The 22,871-nt window shown below is 42.6% G+C and overlaps 1 protein-coding gene across 2 annotated transcripts; it reads right to left on the reverse strand.

Annotated features, from left to right (window-relative positions):
- Window positions 1–1,806: 1,806 nt before the first annotated feature.
- On the reverse strand, window positions 1,807–18,462 carry FOXN2 (forkhead box N2). 2 transcript variants are annotated; one of them, XM_010004978.1, is made up of 5 exons: window positions 17,911–18,462; window positions 11,422–11,546; window positions 7,102–7,163; window positions 3,126–3,194; window positions 1,807–2,664 (listed from the first exon to the last, which is right to left on the reverse strand). In XM_010004978.1, exons 1-5 carry the CDS (start codon window positions 18,445–18,447, stop codon window positions 2,147–2,149), a joined length of 1,311 nt encoding a protein of 436 aa, XP_010003280.1. In that variant the 5' UTR covers window positions 18,448–18,462; the 3' UTR covers window positions 1,807–2,146. The 2 variants fall into 2 exon arrangements, with proteins under 2 accessions (XP_010003280.1, XP_010003279.1); XM_010004977.1 differs by having other exon boundaries at window positions 7,102–7,166.
- Window positions 18,463–22,871: the final 4,409 nt, after the last annotated feature.

The raw sequence follows: 22,871 nt of genomic DNA on the forward strand, positions 1-22,871 counted from the left end.
TAAACCAAATCGTTCTTAAAACTGAAGTAATTGGGGAAAAAAACCAACCAAACAAATCATGACTTATTTTTCTAGTGTTTGTGGTTTAAAAAAATAATATTGGCTTTAAATTCCAAAAAACACAAAGAAACTCAGAGAATTGAGGCTTGATTCAACAGCCATTGAGTCAGTGGGAGCACCACTGTTGTCTTCAAGAGGCACTAGAACAGGCCCTCAGAGCAACAGACCTTCAGCAGCATGGCTGTGTTTGTATATAAAGTAGACAGTTTATGGCAGTATTCATTAAGAGACTGACAAATAAGAAAAAAATGAAAATCAGAAAACCACACTGATCTAAGCAAGGCCTCCAAATAGCTGGAAAATACCCCTTTGGGGAAAAGGTAACTTTTGGCTGATCCAGTGCTGTTTTCAAGGACCAAAGCAGTTGACACCGGTTTCCTAGGTGGCTCTGCTCCTAATTTTCAACCAGCTTGTCCAACATCTGCTGGGAGGAATAGCTTCATGTGTTAGGGAGCACATTTATGGCACATCATGCTACTTTTTGGAAAGGGGAAAGGTGACCTTTGATAGTTGTATACGGTTCTGCGACATACTTAAGGCATCCTTAGACTTGCAGTATTGTTAAAACCTACTCCAACAGAACTGCTTACCCATTTGTGAACAGAAACCTAAAAAAAACCCAAAAGCCATCATCTACAAGAGGATATAAGCAATCACTGCTGATTTTAAAATAAAATATTTTTTTTTTTAAAAGAGGAAAAAAGCTTACTGTAACTTGAAAACATTTTTGGCCAAAGGATGTCTGGGAACTATAAAGAGATTCTTTTATTGCAAAAATGAATTGTGAAGGAAATTCTTCCCATAACAGAGAGGTCCTCCTGAGCTACAATGTACATCCAAAGACTAAAGGCTAGCCTTGCTTGATAGATGGATGCAGCAGGAGACTGGCAGGACTCACACAGCACAAGGCACAGTGATCTGGGAAACTAAAGGTAGGGACAGCCTATGTGACAAAACCAACAAGCTTTGGGGGAAGGGGCAAAAATCACAAAAGCAACTCAGGGTTCACTAATCCAAAAGGAAGCTATTCTATTTTGTATCAGATTCGTTCCCTTTTCAGCAGTCATTCAACACCTAGGCCACCTGAAGCCTCCAGCTAGTCCATGTTGTCACCACCATTAACTGTTGGCTTCGTTTTTACTCCCCAGATTGCTATAGAGGAGTAGAAGGGTAGATGTTGCAGGACTGCACAGCTACTATATATACAACAGCGGTGGGAAGACAAGAACATCAAACTTGGCACATGGCAGCTTTTACTGTTGGCTACATCCACAGCTCGTGTATGCATGTGTGCATCTGCCTGAGAAGGACCTACACCCCCCAAAACCAATTTGTCTTCAGATGGGGAAAAAAATCAGCTGTTTTCCTTCAGGAATCTGACTTGTACACACCAGACTTGGGGGAAGGAGGAAAAAAAAAAACAACTGTGAGTGGCACCCACCTCAGCTACCCCTTATCCCCACTCTTCTGGTGGTACTTCACATCTTGCTGAAAGCAGCTCCTGGAGTGCTACAGGTTTCAGCCATTGTGTCAGCCAGGCTGAGAACTGCAGCTGCTCAGAGCTGCTTCACCAGTGCTTCCACAGGACCTGTCTCAGAAGAGTGAAGAGAGGACAAGTGGGAGGAGGCAACCAAGGCCAGGACATTTGGGTTTGTTTTTTTTCCCTTTCTTATTTATCCTCCTTTTTAATTCTTTACATGAAATCAGAGTCTTCAGGGCAAAATTCACCTCTGCAGACGGGGCCAGCAGAGATGCAAATATGAACCACAATGTGCATCTGAACAAACGTTATCTCTAGGAAAAAAAAAATAAAAGCAAATATTAAAAAGAAATAAAAAGTGATCATTAAGAAGTATGCTTTCAGGTTTTCACAAGTCACGCATCTCTTCTAATTTGCAAAGATTAAATATTTTTTTTTTCTTTTTAGGCAGTGATTTAAAAATAAATGGCTAAATTATAGTTGGTGCCAAAAATAAAAAAGCAATGAGTCCTCTTATGGCTTTGATCTCCCTTGTGAAGGGTAAAGTAGAAGAGTATTGCCACAATTAAAAAAAATATATGTATATATTCAACACTGAGAAACATACTATTTTTTCCTTTGCTTGTGACAGTGGGTCTTTGCAGTACTTATTAAGGAACTCAAGCACGTTTGGATGCCAGCAAGGTGGAGCAGAGACCCTGCTGCTTCTTTTAGCTCCTCATCAATTTCTTGACATAACTCCTGGAACGCTTTCTCGCTAGACTGACTTTTCTCAGAGGTATCTACACAGGGTTGTGATGCATAGCCACTGTCTCCAAGAGGATCATCTTCATAGTCAACATCTGTATCCACTTCGCTGTGAAATCCTTCACTGCCATCGCTTCCATCATGGCTGGTCTTGGAGATAAATTCATACACCTCGTCAAGGGAGGACAAGGAAGACATGCTGGATCTAGATGCACAGCGCTGGGAACCCATGCTGCTGGCACTGTAGTTGTGATCCTCCTTTGGATCAATATTGGTGGCTGCAGAATCGTTCTCTTGCAGATTTATGGAACCGGGAGAATTGAACGCGCTGCCGTAACTCCTCTTCTTGGGTGTCTTCAGCGGCTGAGGTTTCTCACCTGTTTAAAATACAATCATTCAGCAAACAAATATTTCAATGAGATCACCTGCAAAATGAGCACACTATGGCTGGCTGACTGCAAAGTAAGCTGAACATGAGTGTTTAAGCATCATAATATCTTGTGCACATCTACTGCCATCCACAGTACTGCTGTCTTCAGGTCATCACAACTAAGAGTAGGAGAAACAGAGAATTAGCTAAGAAAAACTCCTTACCATCCAGCACAGAGGGCAGGGGAAGAACTTTGCAGAAAAGACAAAATTAACTGGGGGAAAAAAAAAAAGAAGGTGGTTCTCTAAAACTCTGTGCTGCTAGCAGAAAGAGTAATCAAACCACAATTGCTTCTTGACTGCTTTTACTATTTGGGAACTAGACCATAATAATTTCCTGAAACTTGTTAGAGAAAACATTTGTCTACTGGGTAGAGAAAAAAAACAGAGTAAAATGGCTTATGCTTACAGTCCAACATCCCTTGTTGAATGGAAGTATTTAACAGCATCATTGCAGTAGCAGCATCAATATCAGATTCTGTGAAGGAGAAGCAGCAAAACATTAGATCTCAGGCAACTCTGACAAAATGAGGTCCCTAGAACACATGAAGAATGTATAACTGCATATATTTGCATACACATACTGGTTACATTTCAAAAAGGGCACCTTGAGGATATTATGGCAAAGAGTGACATTTCTAACCAGAATCAAGAGAAAAGGAAAAGAAACAAGCATGCCTTTCCCACTCATTTCATGACACACTCATGCATTTCGAAAAAAGCGGAAATCCAAGGTCATCCTTTGCTGACTTCAGCTCCGGATGATGGAGAGACAGCCTATATATTCCTCTCCTTATACAGGAGAGAAATATGCAAGACTAAATGTATATGGTGGACTAACAGAAGAGCAGAAGAGAAGCAAATAGGTGGTCAGCTTTCAGAAGACCCATGGTGTCTCTGCACAAAAGAGGGCATCCAAGGTGTTCATAATGTACGCATGCATGTATATATGATCAGTGAGTGGAGAAGTGGGGTTGGAAGACAATGCACGGAAGGTGCCTGAACTGAGTAGAACAGGCTCTCAAGTCCTGCTAAACTGGAACTGGTGTGGGAATTGCTCAAGTGGAATATCAGCAATGTCATTTTCAATGGCATTGCTTCCCCCTTGGCCACCATCATATGCATTAACTATGCTACCGAATTTAAAGGGAGGGTTAATACTGAGAGGCGAACTACAGAATTGTCTATTTGGCTTCCTTATCTTGTATAATTATCCCTAACATCATCCATGGTCAAGGACACTACCTGAAAGGAGATTGTTGGCTGGAACAGGGTGCCCAGCTAGGTTTGAGACATACAGATGTAGTGGTTAGAAATGTGGTTCAAGCACTGGATTCAGTAGAGTTAGTTTAATGGTTGGTAAAGTTAGGTTATAGTTGCACTCTATGATCTTAAAAGTCTTTTCCAACCAGAATGATTCTGCTTCTATAAGAAATTTGAAGATTACACCACCTTGGGACTGCTGTACCAACATGGAAAGTGGACTGAGATGCTGTTTCCACCATGAACTATCATACATAAACATTTCCCCTTGTTTTCCCTCTCTATTATTTTAAACTCAGCATATTTTAAGGTCTGTCCTAGTGCACTAATGAGATTATTTATTTATTCTGCTCTCTCTTTCTTTAGCTCTAATAGAGCCCCTGAATTTACAAGTCAAATGCACCTAACTGACAACAAGAAATTTAAAAAAGCACAGTTACTTTCTCCCACACTATCATAACCTGAAAATGAAATATTCCTATTCCTTACTTGCTATCTATCACAGTTTGTTTATATGTTGGTATATAAGCATAATCTTGTTACAATTACAGGCAATTGGATGCATTAATGCAACACTACCTGCAAATAGTGTTCCTGCATGTTAGTACCCTAAAATAGGAGACGCTTCTGCAGCAACTTCTCCACAATGCTGTGTCACTGCTCATATGCTTTGGCTTCATTTGCAATTGCTCTACTCAAAAGAGCAGTATTTCCCAAATGTATACTATCCCAGCAGAATGGCTGAGGAAGCACCTTATTAAAAGGAATTCTTTCATCTGTACCACAGCTGCCCTATGCAACCCCAGCAACGTTAATGTCTTGTCTCTAATGCCAGGGAGATGCTGAACAGGTTGACCAAGTTGCAGAAAATCAATGACAGCAGATACACAAAATTATTTCAGCACCTCCAGTGTAGCAAATGGGAATAGTTAGCATCAGACTGGCTATCTCCAAACCTGTCACAGGACACACCAGCAAAATCATTACACAGAGGGAGATCTCTTGTATTCTCTAATAAGCCCTGAGAATCCCAGATCTAGCCACCCTGCAGCAGCCAGCAAACCCAGGATGCTTCTTTGACACCTGGGTACCACCTTAACAACTGTCTGGGCACATGGTAATTATAACATATGGACCAGACAGCTGCTCTGTCTTTAAAAAACCTTGGCTTTGCTAACTAACCGATGTTCCTAGTTTGTGGCTGAGAAGTAAAAGCTACCTTCTCATCTCAAAGCCAACCACGCTAATAAAACCAGAGTCTGCTGCGCTGCTCAAGTCCTGCTTTGTTGGTGACCTTTTATTATCCTTTTCAAAGAGCTTTAACAACAATTCTCTGCAACAAATGAACACATGTTCACTTTTTCTTGGAATCAGCCCTTTAAAAGATTGAACATGGCATTACTCACTTTTCAGCCCTTATAAAAAAATTGTTATTTTTGACGAGGACAGGCCTTTGGTGGATTAAGCTTCATTTCTGAGGTACAAGACCTGTGTTTGACAGGCTTCTTCTAAAGAAATGCTGCAGTATTCCAACATGCTGTCTAGCTCCCTCCTGATACTAAGACCAACTAAAATGTATTAACATGAAAAAAACTTTTTAGAAAGTACATATGGGAAAATTAAGTAACCATCTTCTGTTCAACACCTGTTGGTACTTCCACTTGCATTTGACTGTCGATGAGTAACAGATTTTCATCTTAACTACTTTTTTTTTTTTTTTAAATCTGAAACTGGCTGGCTGTTTTTTGTCATGGAGGACAAAAGCAGAAATGCCTAGGGCAGAGTTATAGCCAAGTCTTTATTACTCTAATGCCCATTCAAACCTTTAGAATAGGTATATCCCAGTGGGCTGAGGAAAGCATCACCAGGAAGACAGCAATGCTGCACTTCAGCAGTGATTCCCTGAAAACAAACAGCAAAAAAACCCCAGCCCCAAACCTGTGCTCTTTCTCAGCAGCAATACCACCTCAGGTTTGTCCTCACTGACATCCCCTGCTCAGCTAGCCTCACACTGCTCCAGCTGCCTATCCAACCCCTCAGGCAGGTTTACAAGTGCCAAACAACTGCCCTAACAGCAGTGACAGCTACTGCAGGGACAACCATGAGGGACGAGCATCTTCTGAAACATCATCTACAAACACATGTAAATTGCTATATGGGGACATGCATCATGGTAATGAGTTTCTGCCATGGCTAGAAAAGATAACTCATCCAGAGTTATATTCTAAGTATGACTCGGTCCTATCGAATCTTTCTCCACTGAATTTTGGAGACTAAGGTTAAAATAGTATCTATACAGCATAGAAGCTTTTGGTTGTGAACATGACTTTTTTCACTGCACCTGCTTCATTACTTGTGCAGGAAACAGAGAGGGATACAAACTTGACTGAGGAGCAGCACTGCAGCCTACAGTATCAAGACCTGTATTCAGAGCCCATATATGAAACCCATCCTACTCTTCCCTCCCAGGAGTTTAAATGAACATTTTGCCATTTTTAAGGTGATACCTTAACTAAAGAGACGTGACGAGGCTTTTCTGTTTAACTGGGTTAATACCCAATACTTAGGTCTTCCCCCATAATTCCTGACACCACCAGCTCAAGCTCACATTTTTGGCAAATGAGTGAAGAGTACCAAAGAGCTGTAAAATAATACTCTGAATTGTTCCACATTCCCCTGCAAGTCCTGTCATGCTCTCCCAGCCACCTGTATCAAACAACCAACTTTATGGAACTTCTATGGCCACACCCCACAAGTTTTATGCATTACAATTTGCTGCCTTCTGTTCTCAGTTCTTGGTAACCAATAAAACTAGTGCAGAGGTACGTGACTTTCAGATGGGCTTTTTACTGAACTATTAATTCTTTAAGTAGGACACATTTGGGAGTGATGTGTCTGCTAAATAATTTGCTGGCAGAACAAGACAACTCCTTTTACATCTTGAGATTCATCTTAGGGATTCAAACGTAATACACAAGTAGCTAGTATAATGAGCATGCATATCAGGGGCTTTTTTGTAATCTAGGACCCTCTGGAGCAGGTCCTTGAACAACATCAGCTGGGCTTCAGCACATGCTTGCAACTAAACCCAGGGGAGCAGAGCAAAAGAAACAAACATTTACCTTTGAGAGATCGGCCATGAGTCTGCTGAAGGACTGAGGCTAGGTAGTGAGGTGATGCTGACCTACTGAAAAGAAATACAACAGGTCAAAACCAAGCCCTAATAAGCCAAATTACTTGTACAAAGTATAGTAGACACAATACCATGATCACAGAAATATGAAACCAAAACCACTCAATCACCACAGTTTGGTGGGCAAGCAATTTCTATTGCCCTCAATAGATGGCTTGACACGTTGGTTGATGGCTTATGTACCACGATTAAGTGATCATCAGCATTTGGAAAACATCCCCAAACACACACACTAAGCAAAAATCTTGCTGGACTAAGCAAAAATCTTACTGGCAAGAGATACCAATTTCTGCAGATTTTATGTACCTGCCTAAGGGCTGGATTGTAAACAAAGATTTGTATTTTTCAGTAAGTAAAACCTATATGTGAGCTAAAGATTATCTTACATAGGGATTATTAGAGCCCAGAAGCAACAGAATAGGTAAGGACTAGTTGTGGCTGTCTGCTCTTAGAAACAATGGCTGGAGGTTAACTAAAACAAAAGATAGCATTGTGCAAAAAAGCAGGTAAGAACCAAACCCAAGTTATAATATTATTTTAAAGTTATCTGAAGCTGGGCTGTTTTGGTGACGCTGTCTGCTGTTCTGCATTGTCAGACCAGCTTTGCACCAGAATAAAGGTGCAAGGTAAAGCTTTCACATGGTTTTCTACTACACAGCCAGCCTTAATTATTCAGGTACTAAGAGTCAGAAACAGTTCACAACTATTATAATTGCATAAAACATAGCAATGTCCCATCTTTCATAGTATCACCAGAAAAATTCAAAGGGCAGAATTTTCAAGCCCAGCCTGTACCAGCAACCTCAAAGGATTAATGGGATGACTTCCATCATTAAGATGTATTAACTTTCTATATTTATCATAATTATAGGCAGTTCTGTTTTCCAAAATAAGTCACAGCCACAAATCCCCCAAAACCCACAGCTGCTATGTGCTTTTAAAAAAAAATAAAAAATAAAAAAAATTACTGGTCTAGACCATAAATTATTTACACTTTTAAAATATCTTTTTAAAACTAAAATCTTCATGCTTTAAGTTGAATTTTGAACAAAATATGTCTCACTGACTGGTGCTGTGGGTGCACACATCTTAACAATCCTGAGATGGGTTACTGTGCACAGCTATTTTTGAGGGATGCCTATTTAATACTCTGTCTGCTCCAACTTGTCTTCATAGTATCCAAACTCAGCTGGGCCATTGGTAACACCTCCAAAAGTTGATACAGTACAGGAGGAAAAAAATGTAAATATTAACAAACATTTTTAAAAAATAAAGGAGAGGTGGCTTGAAATGCATCATTCAAGCTATGTAAGGTGCTCTTGCAGGACTGTAGCCTGGATGGCACTGGCAAAAAAAGTTCTTGAAGATTAATATTTAAATATCTCCCAGTGTGGGAATCAATGTGAAAAAGATCCAGTGACTTGAAAGAAAACATGCAAAAATTGAATTCACTGTCTGGTATGTTCTCTTGTGGGGGTGATGGAGTGCAAGTGAAACAGAATCAAAACAGGAGGAAAATAAAATAAATAAATAAAAATTTGCAAGCAGAGCAGTGCCCCCCCCCAACCAAATATGTCTGGTTCTACAGTCTGCAGGCAAATTGTCCAATAAGATGTTTAACATCTTCATCCTTTTGTCTAAGCTCAGAACCCTCAAGAACCAAATAGAGCCTTCCTACAGCAAATTAATTCTTAGTATTGATTAAGACAAATGATGCATATGGATAAGCTATTTGCAGGACAAGGACCCCGGCCATCCCCAGAGCTCAGGGATATGATACATCTAGTACCAGAAACAGAACACAGCTAGAGGCCTTGCACCAACTTGTTGAACAAGCTGTGCAGGAATAAAATGCACCAGTGATGCCAATCATCTATGATAATACAAGTTTCATATTTCTATTATAATACTAGACACAGATTACAGTTTTGGAAAGCTTCTGCTTAAAGTAATTCCTTAAATTTTATTTTCAAGTGCTGCTGAATGATGGGCATGTTCCCCATAAACACACTGTAAAATAATTATGAACACAAGCTTTCTCACAGAAAAAATTCTCCTTTCAGCCTCCCTCCAGTTGTGCATCTAGGCTTCTCCTTCTCTCCAGACACAAGGTAGCCCCTAGGGGGCCATTACCCAAAATTAGGCCAGAATTTAAATCTAATAAAAGACTTTTTAAATGTGGAAAGGGGGGAAAAAAACCCCAAAATCTGTTTTTCTGTGTGTTATACAAATGTTATTTATTATTAAAGGAAATTAAACCAGCTTTCATTAGGGAAAAGTCGAGCATCTTAAAATGTTGGGTTTATGTTGTTGTCCTTATAAATACAAGCACTGAAAAATCCCTCACATATTGAAGTTGGTAGGAATTTTGCCATGTGGCTTCATTAGGACCAGAATTTCCTTGTAATTGTGATTGCTGGTAAGTGTGACTACTCCTTCAGTGATGCAAAAAAAAAGCTACTGAAAACAACAGCTTCAAACTGAAATCCTGCCCCTGCAAGTACTTCAGTGTTCAGACAAAATCTCTCCTTCCCTACACCTAATTTCAGAATGGTCTAATTTATACAAGTTAGGTAAATCATACTTCAGTGCTTGTATCGTTAGACTGTGGAATCATTAAAAGCTTAACTGGTCAAGGCTCTGAACAACCTGTCCTAGGCTGTGTCTGTCCTGACCCTTTGCTCCTCTGGCTGGACAGAAAACATCCAAAGGTCCCTCCCATCTGTTTTACTCCTTAAATTTTGAAGTTTGACTGTGTTTACACAGACAGTGTAAAAAATTAAAATATTAAAATTAAATTATAAGTAAATAAAATATAATTAATATAGTAAAATATAATTAATATAATTATAATGAAAATATAATATTTTTAAACGAAGCTTTCAAGGACCAAACCTTCACTTGAGTTGTACTGAAAAACAGAAGTCCATGCCCTTTTGTAGAAACATTAGTGCCTGTAAAAACATTATCACTGAGAGTCCAATTACATTGTTTCAACAATCTTTGCTTCCATAAAACAAAGCCTGACAATATCACCAGCCATTTCATACTTTCCAATTTATTTTAGTCATGCTCCTGTTCCAGCAGAAAGCTGGAAAACAGGACATTTCTGCCTGGCTTACTCAAACCCGAGATGACCCTTTACAACTCAAGAGAGCTAGGAGGTCAGAGAACAGTTTTGCATCTCACAGGTGACAAGCCCACCTGGAAGAGCCCACACGGTGCATCCAGCCGCTGCCAGACAGCTCAGGCTTGCACAGGGCTGCCAGCTCTCAGGGTCGATGTCCACTGGACCCTTGGAAACATCTGCTCAACATTACCAGTTTTACATCCTGTTCCAGTAATCCCAGCTCCTCCTGTTATGGAAACTCCTCACCGTGAGGCTAAGGCAGAGGGCAATGTACAGAGACTTTAATTGTCTCTTATCTCACCCAAATTCTTTGCTGAACTAGATAAACCAACCACGTGCCTACCTAACAACCAGGCTCACCAACAGCCACACATTCCTCACTGCTTTCTGTCCCCCTCCTCTCCATCCTGCCTCTATAAGCTGACCCAGCTGCCCTTTCTCTCCTTCCACTGAGGACGTATGATGTTGACTTGAAATTCTCTAAAAATCTATTGTCTCATCTTAAAATGTGTTGCATAAGGAAGCCCTGATTTCAGAAGTCTTGCATGCTCCACCTCAGAGTATATTTGTAGTAAAGGCTGCTCTTCCCATCCCCGCAGCAAAATGCTAGCAGGGAAACACCCCCCTTTGTCCAGCCTCTCTAAGCACTTCAGGTCATAAAAAAAGCTGATAATTTTTGACAACAGCATCAAATATATACATTTTATATACAGATGAGTGACTTACAGGAAAAGACACCTCTTGCCAAGATAGCAGCACCAGGCACCCTAGGTCAGTCCCAGTGAACTGTACTTGAAAGAGGATTTTGCTCCATTTCCCAGGACTGCCTGCCCTCCAAAAAAATGGGGCTTACCAGTAAGCACCCAGCACACCCATGACCTTTTTTTAAACTCCCACAGCTACAAAGATGACTGGGACAGGAACGCCAGGTCTGCTATCTGGGAAGCCTGAACTTAACACCTGTACCCCTGCCTCATCTAGCGGTCCCTCCTAAGCCCCACTCAAATTCTGCTCTTGGGTGGCAGCCAGTAACAACACATCAGCATCCACGTGGGCATTTCTGCTGCTGGGTGGAGCAAGATAACCACGCATCCTACTCAGATAAGAAAATTCACCTACCTTGGTGGTGATGCTGGCGGAGTATAAAATGCAAGTGCTGAGGAAAAAGGCTGCTTTTTCAATGCTTGGACAAGATTAGGTTTATACTCTGGATCAACACACCATAATGAACCTTTTCCATTCACCTGCAAGAAAGAAGTGCTGCAAGTTAGAAAATCCAGGTGACAGACTGTTACACTCATTCCAAATTTAATATTCCCAAACTGCAGCACAGTGCAATGATGTTGGCACCCCCCACTGCACAGCTGATGTACATCATCCTCAGGCAGCTCCACTGCCTTCATGGAAAACAGATGCTCCCAAACTAAGTGTATGGTTCCAAGACTGTTACACAGTATGGAAACACTTGTATTGCAGCTTGGGATAGCATCTCCACAGCTCCTCTTCTAAAGCACCATTTCCATTCAAATTTGCTGGTGGAAAGCTGTAAACCTTACTTAAATACTTTTAAAATACATCTCTAAACTTAAGTGTCTTTCCAGGCATTGTGAAGTGAACAGTATTCTTTCATTTAACAGGTTTCTAAGAAAGAAACCAAAGTGCTTTTCCCTTTGTTTAGGTATAGCCACATACTCATCTCATTTCACACCACTGTGCCAAATCCACTTGCTAGATGCCAAGTTACAAAATGGATTTTTCCCACTTGTTCAAAATTTTAAAGTCTAATTTATGCATTTTTGATGCCCCAAATGATGTAAACACCATTGTGCTAGTCATTCTTTATATTATATTTGATATGCCAAAAGTTAAACAAGATAAAGCACCTCCTGCTCCACTCAACAGTTTCTTCACATATTTACTATAAAAAGGAAAGAAGTATTTCAAGACTGCTAGTTCTTGCAACATAAATTTAAAAATTAAATAGGAAAAGTTAAAACAATTCTGTAATTTCTGAGCTGATAGATCAGTTAACAGTTCTACAGGTAGCAGCATGTGCTGGTTTGCTTTGGTGGGATTTTTTTTTGGCACTGGGGGAAGGGCCCCAGGGATGGCTCTAGGAAGAAGCTGAGAAGCTCCCCCTGCTCCAAACCCAGCCAAGGAGCCATTGGAGGGACAATAGATGCACCTCTGCCATTAACATACGAAAGAACTGAGATAACACCTGAGCAGTGAAGGACTGAAGGGAGAAGAGCTGTGCTGGTGGTTGGTGGGGAAGAAGGGGAAGAAGGTGCCCAAGCAGAAGTTTCCCTGCAGCCCATGGTGAGATGGCAGCTGTGCCCCTGCACTCGTGGAGGAATGTGGTGGAACATTCCCTGGAGGTGCCAGGAGGGGTGAACTTGGCCAGGGGACTTGGATTTTGTGGCCAGTGGACTCAGATTTGCTGCCAGTGGACCTGGATTATGCAGTTTTGGAAGACCGCGGCACCAGGGGAGGTGGCTGTTCCCAAAGCAGCCCGTGACTCTGTGGGAAGCCCAGGCTGGAGCAGCTCCGGACCTGGTGGGAAGGACTCATGAAGGAGAGGTTTGTGCAGGACTCTGTCCCATGGGAAGCAGGGCAGGACTGTAAGGAATCCTTCTCCCTGAGGAGGAAGGAATGGCAGGAACCACCAGCCTGTGAACTGACTCCAAACCCCATCCCCTGTCCCCCTGTGCTGCTGGGGGGAAGGAGGGAGAGAAACTGGGAACAAAGGGATTTGGGCCCGGGAAGAAGGGAGGGGTGGGGTAACATATGCAAGCCCTGCTCTGTGTGTTGTCTGTGTCCTGTGTGTGCTTGATGAGTGTGAAATTATTATTTTGTTCCCAAGTTGAGACTATTTTGCCCGGGACCTTAACTGGTGAAGAACCCTCCTTTGTCCTTTGTCTCGACCCAGGAGCTTCTAATTGGCCCTTGTCCTCCCCATCCCACAGTGTGTGTGTCTGTGTGGGAGGTGGGAAGCTGAGTGAGCAGCCACCTGGTTATTTCTTTGTTGTCCTGTTAGGCCCAAACCACATCAGGTTTTCTGGGGGACACATGTTACAGGGCACATGGCAGAAGGCTGGGGCAGCTCTACAACTGGACAGGGAGATGTTTTTATAGGATTATTTTTTTTTTAAGTCTCAGAGCAAAAATCCAAGCTTTGTGGAGCACAACCTGCAAGCTGGCATTCTCCTGCCAGTACCAAAGTACCGAGGGGGTATTAACACCATTTTATGGATGGATACTCCATGACTTATTTAAGACTGCAAAGGACCCACAAAGCATGTAAGTCTGTGGTCCTATGTAAGTCACGGGACTTTTCCTGGAAAGAACAAATCTTTTGCTAGTGAAATAGTGAAATATCAAATCAGAGAGAGCTCCATCTGAGAAAGAGAGATGCTGCTCCGTTACTACAGTTTAGCCACAGCCTTTCAAAAACATCTCTGAGCTGCAGCATCTCTGAGTTAGTTATTTTTAACTTCAATGTTATACTCCTCTTTCAATGCTAAAAGTGAGGACAGCCTGTAAGATACCTAACAAGAAGGTTACTTTCAATAAAACAGCCAGTTCTTTTACCATGAGAACTGGCAGGATGATTTGACCAGCTAGGTACTAATAAGGAATATCCTCCCAACTGATTCCATCCACCATCTCTGTGACAGACTAATGCCCTGATCCCTGCCCCACACATCTCCCAGAGCCAGATCTTCTCCCTGGCTAGCAAGCCAGATCATTACTTGTCCCTTGTAAAAGATCCTTGTCTAACTCTGGCTTTTTGTTCCTCCACTTCAGAAGCTTTGAGGCTCCAGCCCTCACTGAGCAGCAAGAACTCCCCAAACCAGGACATCCCTACTCCACGTTATTTTATCTGTTACTTTAGGTGAGCATCGAGCATCCAATCAGCACTTGACACCCAACCCAGTTCCACTGCTGGCTGCAGCCAGAAGGGGGTTAGTCTACCTCTTTCATCTGCACAGCCAGTTTGCTGATAACATAATACAGTGACTTTGGGTGGGCACTGCAACAGCAACAGCTAAGACACACCCTGAAGCCATGCAGACACTCAACTGAACACAAAAGGCCATGAACACGATGACTTCTCTGGGCAGTAAGACTGAGTTAGGTGTAAAGCCAAACCTGCTTCCACCTACCATTACCTGTACTAAAAGGAGACATTGAGCAAAAGAGATTATGCCTATGGGGCTGCTCCTTTCACTCATCTGCTGCTTAACAAAGACACATAGTAGAAAGCCACCACAGTCTGAAGTTAGCTACACGCTTTAAGGGAAAGCTTTGGGCAACTGAAGCTGAAAACACCATAAAATAGATACACCCAGCTTTAAAACAAATCAGCACTCTAACCACAGCAACAGGAAAAGACAATGCCATTTCTCCTAGCAAAGACAAAGGCTAAGTGATGCAAAATGCTAAACTACCTTTCAAAGTTACTGTCTTATGTCAACAGTGGGGCAACTGTTGATGTGCTAGCTAAAATGTAGATGTACCTTTTGTTTGCCATCTACTGAAATGTCCCCCCAGAGTCAGCGCAGAGCAGCCACCAGACCATCTTGACCCTCCACCTCAAAAAGAGCAGGCAATTCAGTTGTTCAGAAATTATTTGTTTTGGTTTATCAACTCTTCTGCATCCTTCTAACATTTCTTACTTGACTTGCAGGATTTTATCTAGCCAAATAGAGAAAAATGAGGAAAATAATTTCTGCCTTTTGAAGCACTGAACTATTTCACAAAAACAGTAATTTCCCAGTCTCCAGCATTCCAGGGCTCCATTATTGCAACATGGGTTGGAAACAAGATGCCCCCCATAGTGCAGCCTTATCCTTTACCACCACCCAGCCACAGTCCCTCCTCTGCTAGCAGTGAAGTATGACCACTGAGAACGACCAGACCAGCGAGGAAAGCCAAAGGAGTGTCCAAAACAGAGCAACTCAGCCAATGCAGGTGGCTCTTGCTTGCTGCAGAGGCAGACATGTGTCCCCATACTGCAGAAAGCCCTCAATGAGCTTCCATCCTGGGCAGTGGCCCTGGACCCACTGGGTATGGGCAGTTCTCTCCAGCTGCTTCCCCTTGACTTAGTGAACCACTGAAAATTACCGTGCACGTGCATGGAGGTATATTGTATATTCACTTAAAGGTTTGTAGCACTCTCTCCCATTTCTACAGGTGATAACCTGAAGGAGCTGGGGTTGTTTAGTTTGGAGGAGACTCAGGGGGGACCTTATCACTCCCTACAACTACCTGAAGGGAGGCTGTAGTCAGGTGGGGGCTGGGCTCTTCTCCCAGGCAACTAGCAACAAGACAAGAGGGCATGGCCTTAAGCTGCTCTAGGGTGGGTTTAGGTTGGATATTAGGAAGCACTTCCTCACAGAGTGGGTGATTAGACATCGGAAGGGACTTCCCAGGAAGTGGTGGAGGCACCGTGCCTGGATGTGTTTGAGGAAAGGCTGGATGTGGCACTTAGTGCCATGGTGTAGCCAAAGTAGTGGTGTTAGGTCATAAGCTGGGCTTGATGATCTTAAAGGTCTTTTCCAGCCTTGGTGATTCTGTAATTCTGTGAAAAATCAGGAGATTCACTTTGAAATGTTAAGTCCAAACCAAAATATTAGTGTTACAGCAAACATGAGGAAAGACTCTTCCTACTCTTGCTGCCAGACCTCCAAGAGATGGCTTCACAGCTGAGGGCTGACAACAATAGCCAGGGAGGTGTCAGAAAGTGGCCTGCCCCGGGATGGGGGGGAGGCACAGACCCACCCCTTCTGTCAAATATTTACACTCTTCCAACATGAGAGCGCATATTGATCTGAAAGGCTTTAAAACCCTTCTTACTCTGACATTACAAAATAAAACATGCTCGTCTCAAGCAACATGCCACAGGCACTTCGGCTTCCATGGCCACCCCAGAGAGAAGAAAGCTGTCTATGTACTCCCTTAGAGACACAATTAAGATGCCATTAACAAATTATAAAATGGAAGAAAATAGAAAATAAAGTTGCCCTCTCGGAGGCGCACCCAGAGGCACTGCTAAGCCATGGTTACAGGCAAGGCCCTGAGCAAGGCAAGCTTGCAAGCTACAAGGTAGTCCTGCAAGAGTTGACACCTGAGGAGCTCATCCAAAGGGGTCTGCAGCATTCCTGTCATTCCCCATGGAGTCTGTGTGTGCCATGGACTTATTTTGCAGGCAAAATTTGGAGCAGTACCCTCACATGGTCCTTTTTTAAGCAGGACAGAGGGTAAAAATATAACTACTGTGTGTTGGAAAAAGGGAAGCTTTCCAAAGTGCCAGGAGGGGCTTTTCTGGGGTGGTTGTTTGGGTTTTCTTGGTAAATGCAGTTTCTGTTCTTAAGAATTAGAAAGCTCTACAGCAGCATTTCAGTTACTCCATTGCAGCACCTGGAGCCACATTAAAAGCCCATCCCACAACTCAGAAAGACTCTGCTATGGGGGAGTTACTGGACTTGCCACACAGTAGTAAAAAGTGACCTTCAGTTGAGGTTGAGGTAGAGGTAGTCCTTCCTGATGCCCACTCAGCTCCAGGTCCTCTACCTATAGCAGGAGGCTTGTCACACACACCAAGCATTGCATGTATTTCTGGTAACAAGCCTGTTACCACTTGGGCTGACCTCCAAGCCCAGGAGTCCAGGATTTATTTGTTGACTTTTGGTATGTGGTTTGTTGGTTTAAGTCAGAGGCAGCTCTTTGAGGAATAGGATGGGAAATGAGAGAAGAGGAAAGAAAGTAACTAGTAAAAACATACAAAACAGTACGTGAAAGAATTTGTACAGAAAAGAGTAACCTTGACTTTAAGAAGTGAAGCTTGTGTCTGCACCATGTAGAGATACACACTGATATGTTATGACAGATGCTATAAGAAATATTAAAAGCAAGCATTAAGATGGTTATTCAAAAGCTAGAGCTGTGCTAAGCGTAAGAGAAGATCACAGGTGAAAATGTCAGATTAATCTTCTCAACAGCTTTGAGACTGAGCAACACTCAGCCACATACATACAGCGTGCCTGCAAGTAAGGGCACCCTGCAGAAAACTGCATCTGCACCCAAATGGGAAACACCCGTGCTAACCAAGCAGGGAGCTGCTTGACACCCCACGATCTCTTCTGTTTCCCGATGCAATCAAAGCCATGGCTGTGCTGGAAAAGCAAGGACAGATGAACACACCCCAAAATTTCGGCATGGGAAAATAGAGAGAGCACAAGTTTAAGAAGCTTCAGCAAAAAGACATCCTAAGACAGATGCCTGAAATGTCAGCCTGGTTACTGCAGGCTAATAAAATTATACATTAAGTGGAATCAGAGCCCTTTGCAATAGCATGTTAGCTGGGTTTAAAAAGGATGTGTTATAGGTAGCTCTACCTAGGTCAGTACTAAATAACAAAACCAAGAAGCTTTTGTCATGCTGTGATTTGTCAGAAGTGGCATTTCCAAACTATCTCCCGCTGCAAATAAAGTGTTAGAGAACTTGGAGGGGAAAACAATACCAAACAAAAAGTCCTTGAGAACAATAGTTTTCTCAATTTCCCTCTGAATTTCAAACTTGGTCCTCCCTCCTGCCAAGTCTCACCTTGCCATGGCTTCTCTCCACCTTTCGGAAACACTTGTTCAAGGAAAGGTTGTGTCGGACTGAGTTCTTCCAGCCAGTGGGTGCTGTGGCAAAGTACGGGAAGCGCTCCAGGATCCAGCTGTAGATTTCTTTCACTGGCAAGCTCTTGTTGGGGGAATGCTCAATCGCCATGTAAATGAGAAGGCTGAAAGAATAAGGGGGTTTGGAAGTGGAGGATTTTTTTTCGGGGTTCTGGTAGCAAGACGGCGAGAAGGATGGCACACTGTCACCCTCAATGTCATATAAGGGGCTAACGATGGGAAGACCCTCATTTCCGAGGCTGAAGTTTGTTAGAAGATTAGTACTTTCATGAAGCCAGTTCAAATTTGTGAGCTCGTCATCTGCCGAATCTCTGTCCACCACAGTGGCCTTTGGCCTGCCAGCATCACCTGCATCAGGCAAGCTTCCCATCCCATGACACTGACGTAGTCCTGCAGCTTTTTCTGCTCCTGGCGTTTCAGCTTTCTTATCTGGAGTCATTCCAGTGACTGGACCCATTTAGCTTTATTGGTCTGTAACAAAGGAGATGGTCAGAAATCAATGCAAACCTTCAAAGTCACATTCAGAGATAGCCCACCAAGCTCACAGGCAGGGCTGTAACATCCACACACTGTGCAAGAATACTGTGGTCACTAATGAGAGCTCCCCCAGTAATCTCAGGAGCACGTGTTAACCCCTCCCAGTTGATAATCAGAACTGGTAAGTACTTGGAAACTGCTGTATCCACCCTGAAACACCAAACTGGACGCAGAAATACTGGCTATTTTGATGTCAACATCTGAAATCTGCAAAAGACCCTAACATGTAAAATTTAATCCATTCAGCTCTCACATTTTAAGTTTTCAGTTGTACTTACTATATTGTAAATTGACCCTACTTATAAGCATTTGCCATCGGTGCCCAAAATGTAAAAAAAAGTAAGTTGCAAATCTTAAATCAGTGTAAAGGGAAGGTGTGGTCTCGGTGCAAATGAAGCCTTTAGAAGTCACAGCCATTCCCAAGTGTTGCCTTCTGTTTCCATCAGGGAAAGATCTGGCCAGCCCATTGGTTCATCATCTGGGGCCCACAGAGCTGCCCAGGTCCAAAAGACCTGCTCTAACAATGGCTCCCCTGCAGAGCAGGTGGTGGTGAGACCAGCTCTCAACAGGAAAGGACCATCTGCTGGGGTGGCACCTCAGACCTGTTGCAGCAGTAACGGCTGACCACTTGCTTTGAACTTTTACCTAAATGAAAAAAATTATAAAATTACATCTAATTAAAACTACCACCCAGAATGCATGGTCTAACAGGCTACCCATGCTTTAAGAGGCATTACACTAACAAAAAGCACCTTCTTGCTCACAGTTTTCAAAGGTATCATTATCTAGCAAACTATGTTATGCTAAAAGCTATTTTTTTTCTGCTGGTGTGACCATGTCAGCTTCACTGTACCTACAGTTTTGGCCAACATGGCTGTACCAGAAATACAGGTTGATAAAACTGCTCTAAGAATGTGTGTATATATATACACACACATACATACAGAGGCTATACCAGCCCACTATAAACATAAAGGCACTCCAACTATGGATGCAGTATACCAGCACACCTGAGGTTCACATTAACTGAAAAAAAACCACCAAAACCAAACAAACAAACCCCAAAAAGTCCCCAACCAATCAACATCAAGCAAAAAAGCACCCATATGACAAAAAAACAAACAAACCCAACAAAAAAACCCCCTAATATAAAAAATCTAAACCAACCCAGTTCCATCTCCCAGTACATGTGCTATCATTCTGGTTTCATGCTCCAGCTCCTACTGCAAGAGCTCCATTGCAAGACTATGACAGGTTCCATATCATATCTCACCAGACAGCTCCATGCAGTTACTGGATATTTCCTTAACAACAGTTTTTTAGTAAACACGTGGCTTTGCATACTTGCATCTTCTCCTAATAGGCGGAGACAAGAAGTTGGCCAGCTTGCATACATGGTGTAGCTGTCCCATCTACAAAACCACAGTGTTTCCATCTCCATCCTGACCACCTCACTGTGTCCACACAATTCTGCTGCCCAGCCTGCCTGGAGATGCATCTGCCCAGACTCCTTATTTTGGAGGAGGGGAGCAATGTGCATGATGGAGGCGTGATGAGGTGAGGTAGAAAGGCCCCAGGATACATCCATCCATTTTATGTTCCCCCGAAGTGAAAGGATGAAAGGGCCCAGGATACATCCATCCATTTTATGTTCCCCAACTGAAGGCAGAGTCCTGACAGCCCCTGCCTGGTGTCAGGCAGACATGGGGTACTGAATTTGTACCTTCCCCAGAAAACACACTGGGTTTCCTACGAGCAATTTCTTCTCCTCTCTTCATTTGCTCATACACTTAGGCATCAGCTATTGCAAAGCTGTTTTGACAGTAACACCTGCACCTGTGCTTACCAGTATTGGAAAGCATCCCCAATTTTTCTATTCAACTGCAGGGACTGGCATGATTAACTACCAGCTCAGTCATTAAAAAAAAAAATAATTATTTAAGCAAAGTGAACAGCTCAAATAACTAACTGTTCAAAAATAGCTTTGCATCTCCCCCAAGCCATCAGAACAGATTTATATCGGCAGTCAGTGATTGCTGTCTTGAAAAACAGTAATATATACATATGCTTTTGTCACTTTTTCAATCCTTTCTTAAATCAAAACACAAACAAAGAGCTAGTGATAAAATTAATACACTGAGACGAACCCAAATTCTGCTGCAACATGACTTGTGTGGTTTTCCTTATAACAATTAACTCTACCTCCTTGTTCAGCACCTCTTTAGCCAGCTACATACTAGCTTACACCTCTCTGCCATGTATTAGTAATTTTAGCACTGGGTTCAAGTTGCATGGAATATCCCTTTGCAAATCTTCAGTCAGCACAGCAGATCAAAAACATGCACTTGCACACCCGCAAGTTTTAGGTCACGATGTTTATTCCTTTGGTGAAATGGGGCAAATAAAATCTGATTTACATAAAAAATATCGCCTGGGTACACTCAAAGTGTTCTCAAAAATACAGGGGAAAGAAAAACATATTAACTTATTAAACTGGCACTTAAAATCAGGTAGGCTGTGTGGTGCCAATGCACTACTTGTACACTACTTCATGTTAACAGAGAATTATTAGAATAATTAATACTCTACATTAAAAAATATATTTGCAAACACTATACTAACAGTAAATAATACAGGCTAGTGCTATGTTTCTCTTAGATGCATTACAAAAAAATCACATCTCATCTTACTTTCCTAGTGCCTCATTCACCACCTTGCACATCTTCTACGTGAACACATCAGCAGAAATGAAAACGTTTTTTTCTAGAAAGCTACACAGGCCATTCTTAGACTATTCTGGCCTAATTAAAAAAAAAAAAATCATAGTTCCATAACTACATAACTAACTGCAGTTTTCAGAGGGTGTTCTCCATTGGGCTGAACTGAATCAAGGATAACTTAAATATAGAAACAGCAGAGTATGCAACAGGACGGTTATTTTAATAAAGTAGTACTTAACTCCATTGCAATGGCAATAACACGTTGGTAACACTAAGGACCATCCACTGGTAATTTTGCTGCTGCTGGTTTTCCTAGACAGCATAATCTCAGCCCCAATTACATAGTGTGCTTTATACCATGCTAATCTACCCTTGCTTTGCTTGATCTCAGAATATTGTAACCTCTAATTCTGTCCAGTTTACTGTGGCCTGCTGCTGCATCACTCTGAAGAAGAAACCAACACTGGCAGCCTTCCTACTGCAAAGGACTGCAAAGCAATCGAAAGGTAACCCTTCCCCTTGACAAAGATCAACCACCTCAGCTCCGAGGGGTACCCCACAGATGGGCTCAGTAACAGACATGTTTATGTCTGTCTCACTTCTCAAGCACTCAGGGGTCATGTGGATCACACGATCTCCTCACCTGCCAAGCACCCAGGCCCCATAGGACCATCTCTTAACTACTCAGCTGAGACAGCACTGCTTTCTGCCTGTAGCAGCCTGGTGGGGGGTAGCAGCAGTGCCACTGCAGTGTATCTGAAGGCACACAAGTGATCAGCTTGCATGCTCCCCAAAGCCCCTTATTCATTCACGCAGACCCTTAATGACATCCAAAATTCACAACTTCTTTTTCTCCATGTGTGTTCTGCTTGGCCATAAGTAGATGGGACTATGAGAACAAATCTTCAAAGCTGTAGTTTTCCATACTACCATGTCCAATATTTGGGGTTTAATATTTTATACAGGTCATGCGATTCACCAAAATTGTCTTTGCTGTAAACTATCAGGGTTTTGTGGACAGGGATGACCAAGCAGGACCACAGTAAGAGCAAGGAGAACAAACTGTGTGAAAAAAAGACACAGTGCAGATGTCATGATAAAATTGTATACATTTGGACCTTCAGGTTTTTTTCCTATTGTTTCTCATTGTTTCCAGCTAGAAGGATTGATGCAAACAAGGTTAGAGGTGGCCACTAGGACTTGGTCTCCACAGTGCTCCCAGCCAAGCCAAACAAGCAGCACCAATGTGGAACAGGGAAAGAGGGGAAAGGGAAACCTAGCAGAAAGGCAAGGTTAAGAGTGCACATGAGCGTTGCCAGGCCACAAAGTGAAATTTATCTTCCGCTCCTTTATTTCCTTACTGCCACCTTCCCTGCCTCTTCAGCTACTCCAGGGGCAGAAAAAGCCTTGCAAGGAAACAATCTCCAAATGACAAGCACCTGCTCAGCAGCTGAGACAGGCTCTCTGTCCCTCTCCTTCGGCTCTCCCCAGCCACTTCAGGGGGATGGCAGATGGCAACCACTGAACTGACCTCTCCGGCTGGCACGTTTAATGCCCAGAGACTCACAGCAATTCCCACGGGGACAGCCCAGCCTTGCATGCAGAGCAGGAAGGCAACCTCCAG

The sequence above is a fragment of the Chaetura pelagica genome, unplaced genomic scaffold (genome assembly GCF_000747805.2).
Source record: "Chaetura pelagica isolate M959 unplaced genomic scaffold, ChaPel_1.0 scaffold8, whole genome shotgun sequence".
Taxonomy (NCBI): Eukaryota; Metazoa; Chordata; class Aves; order Apodiformes; family Apodidae; genus Chaetura; species Chaetura pelagica.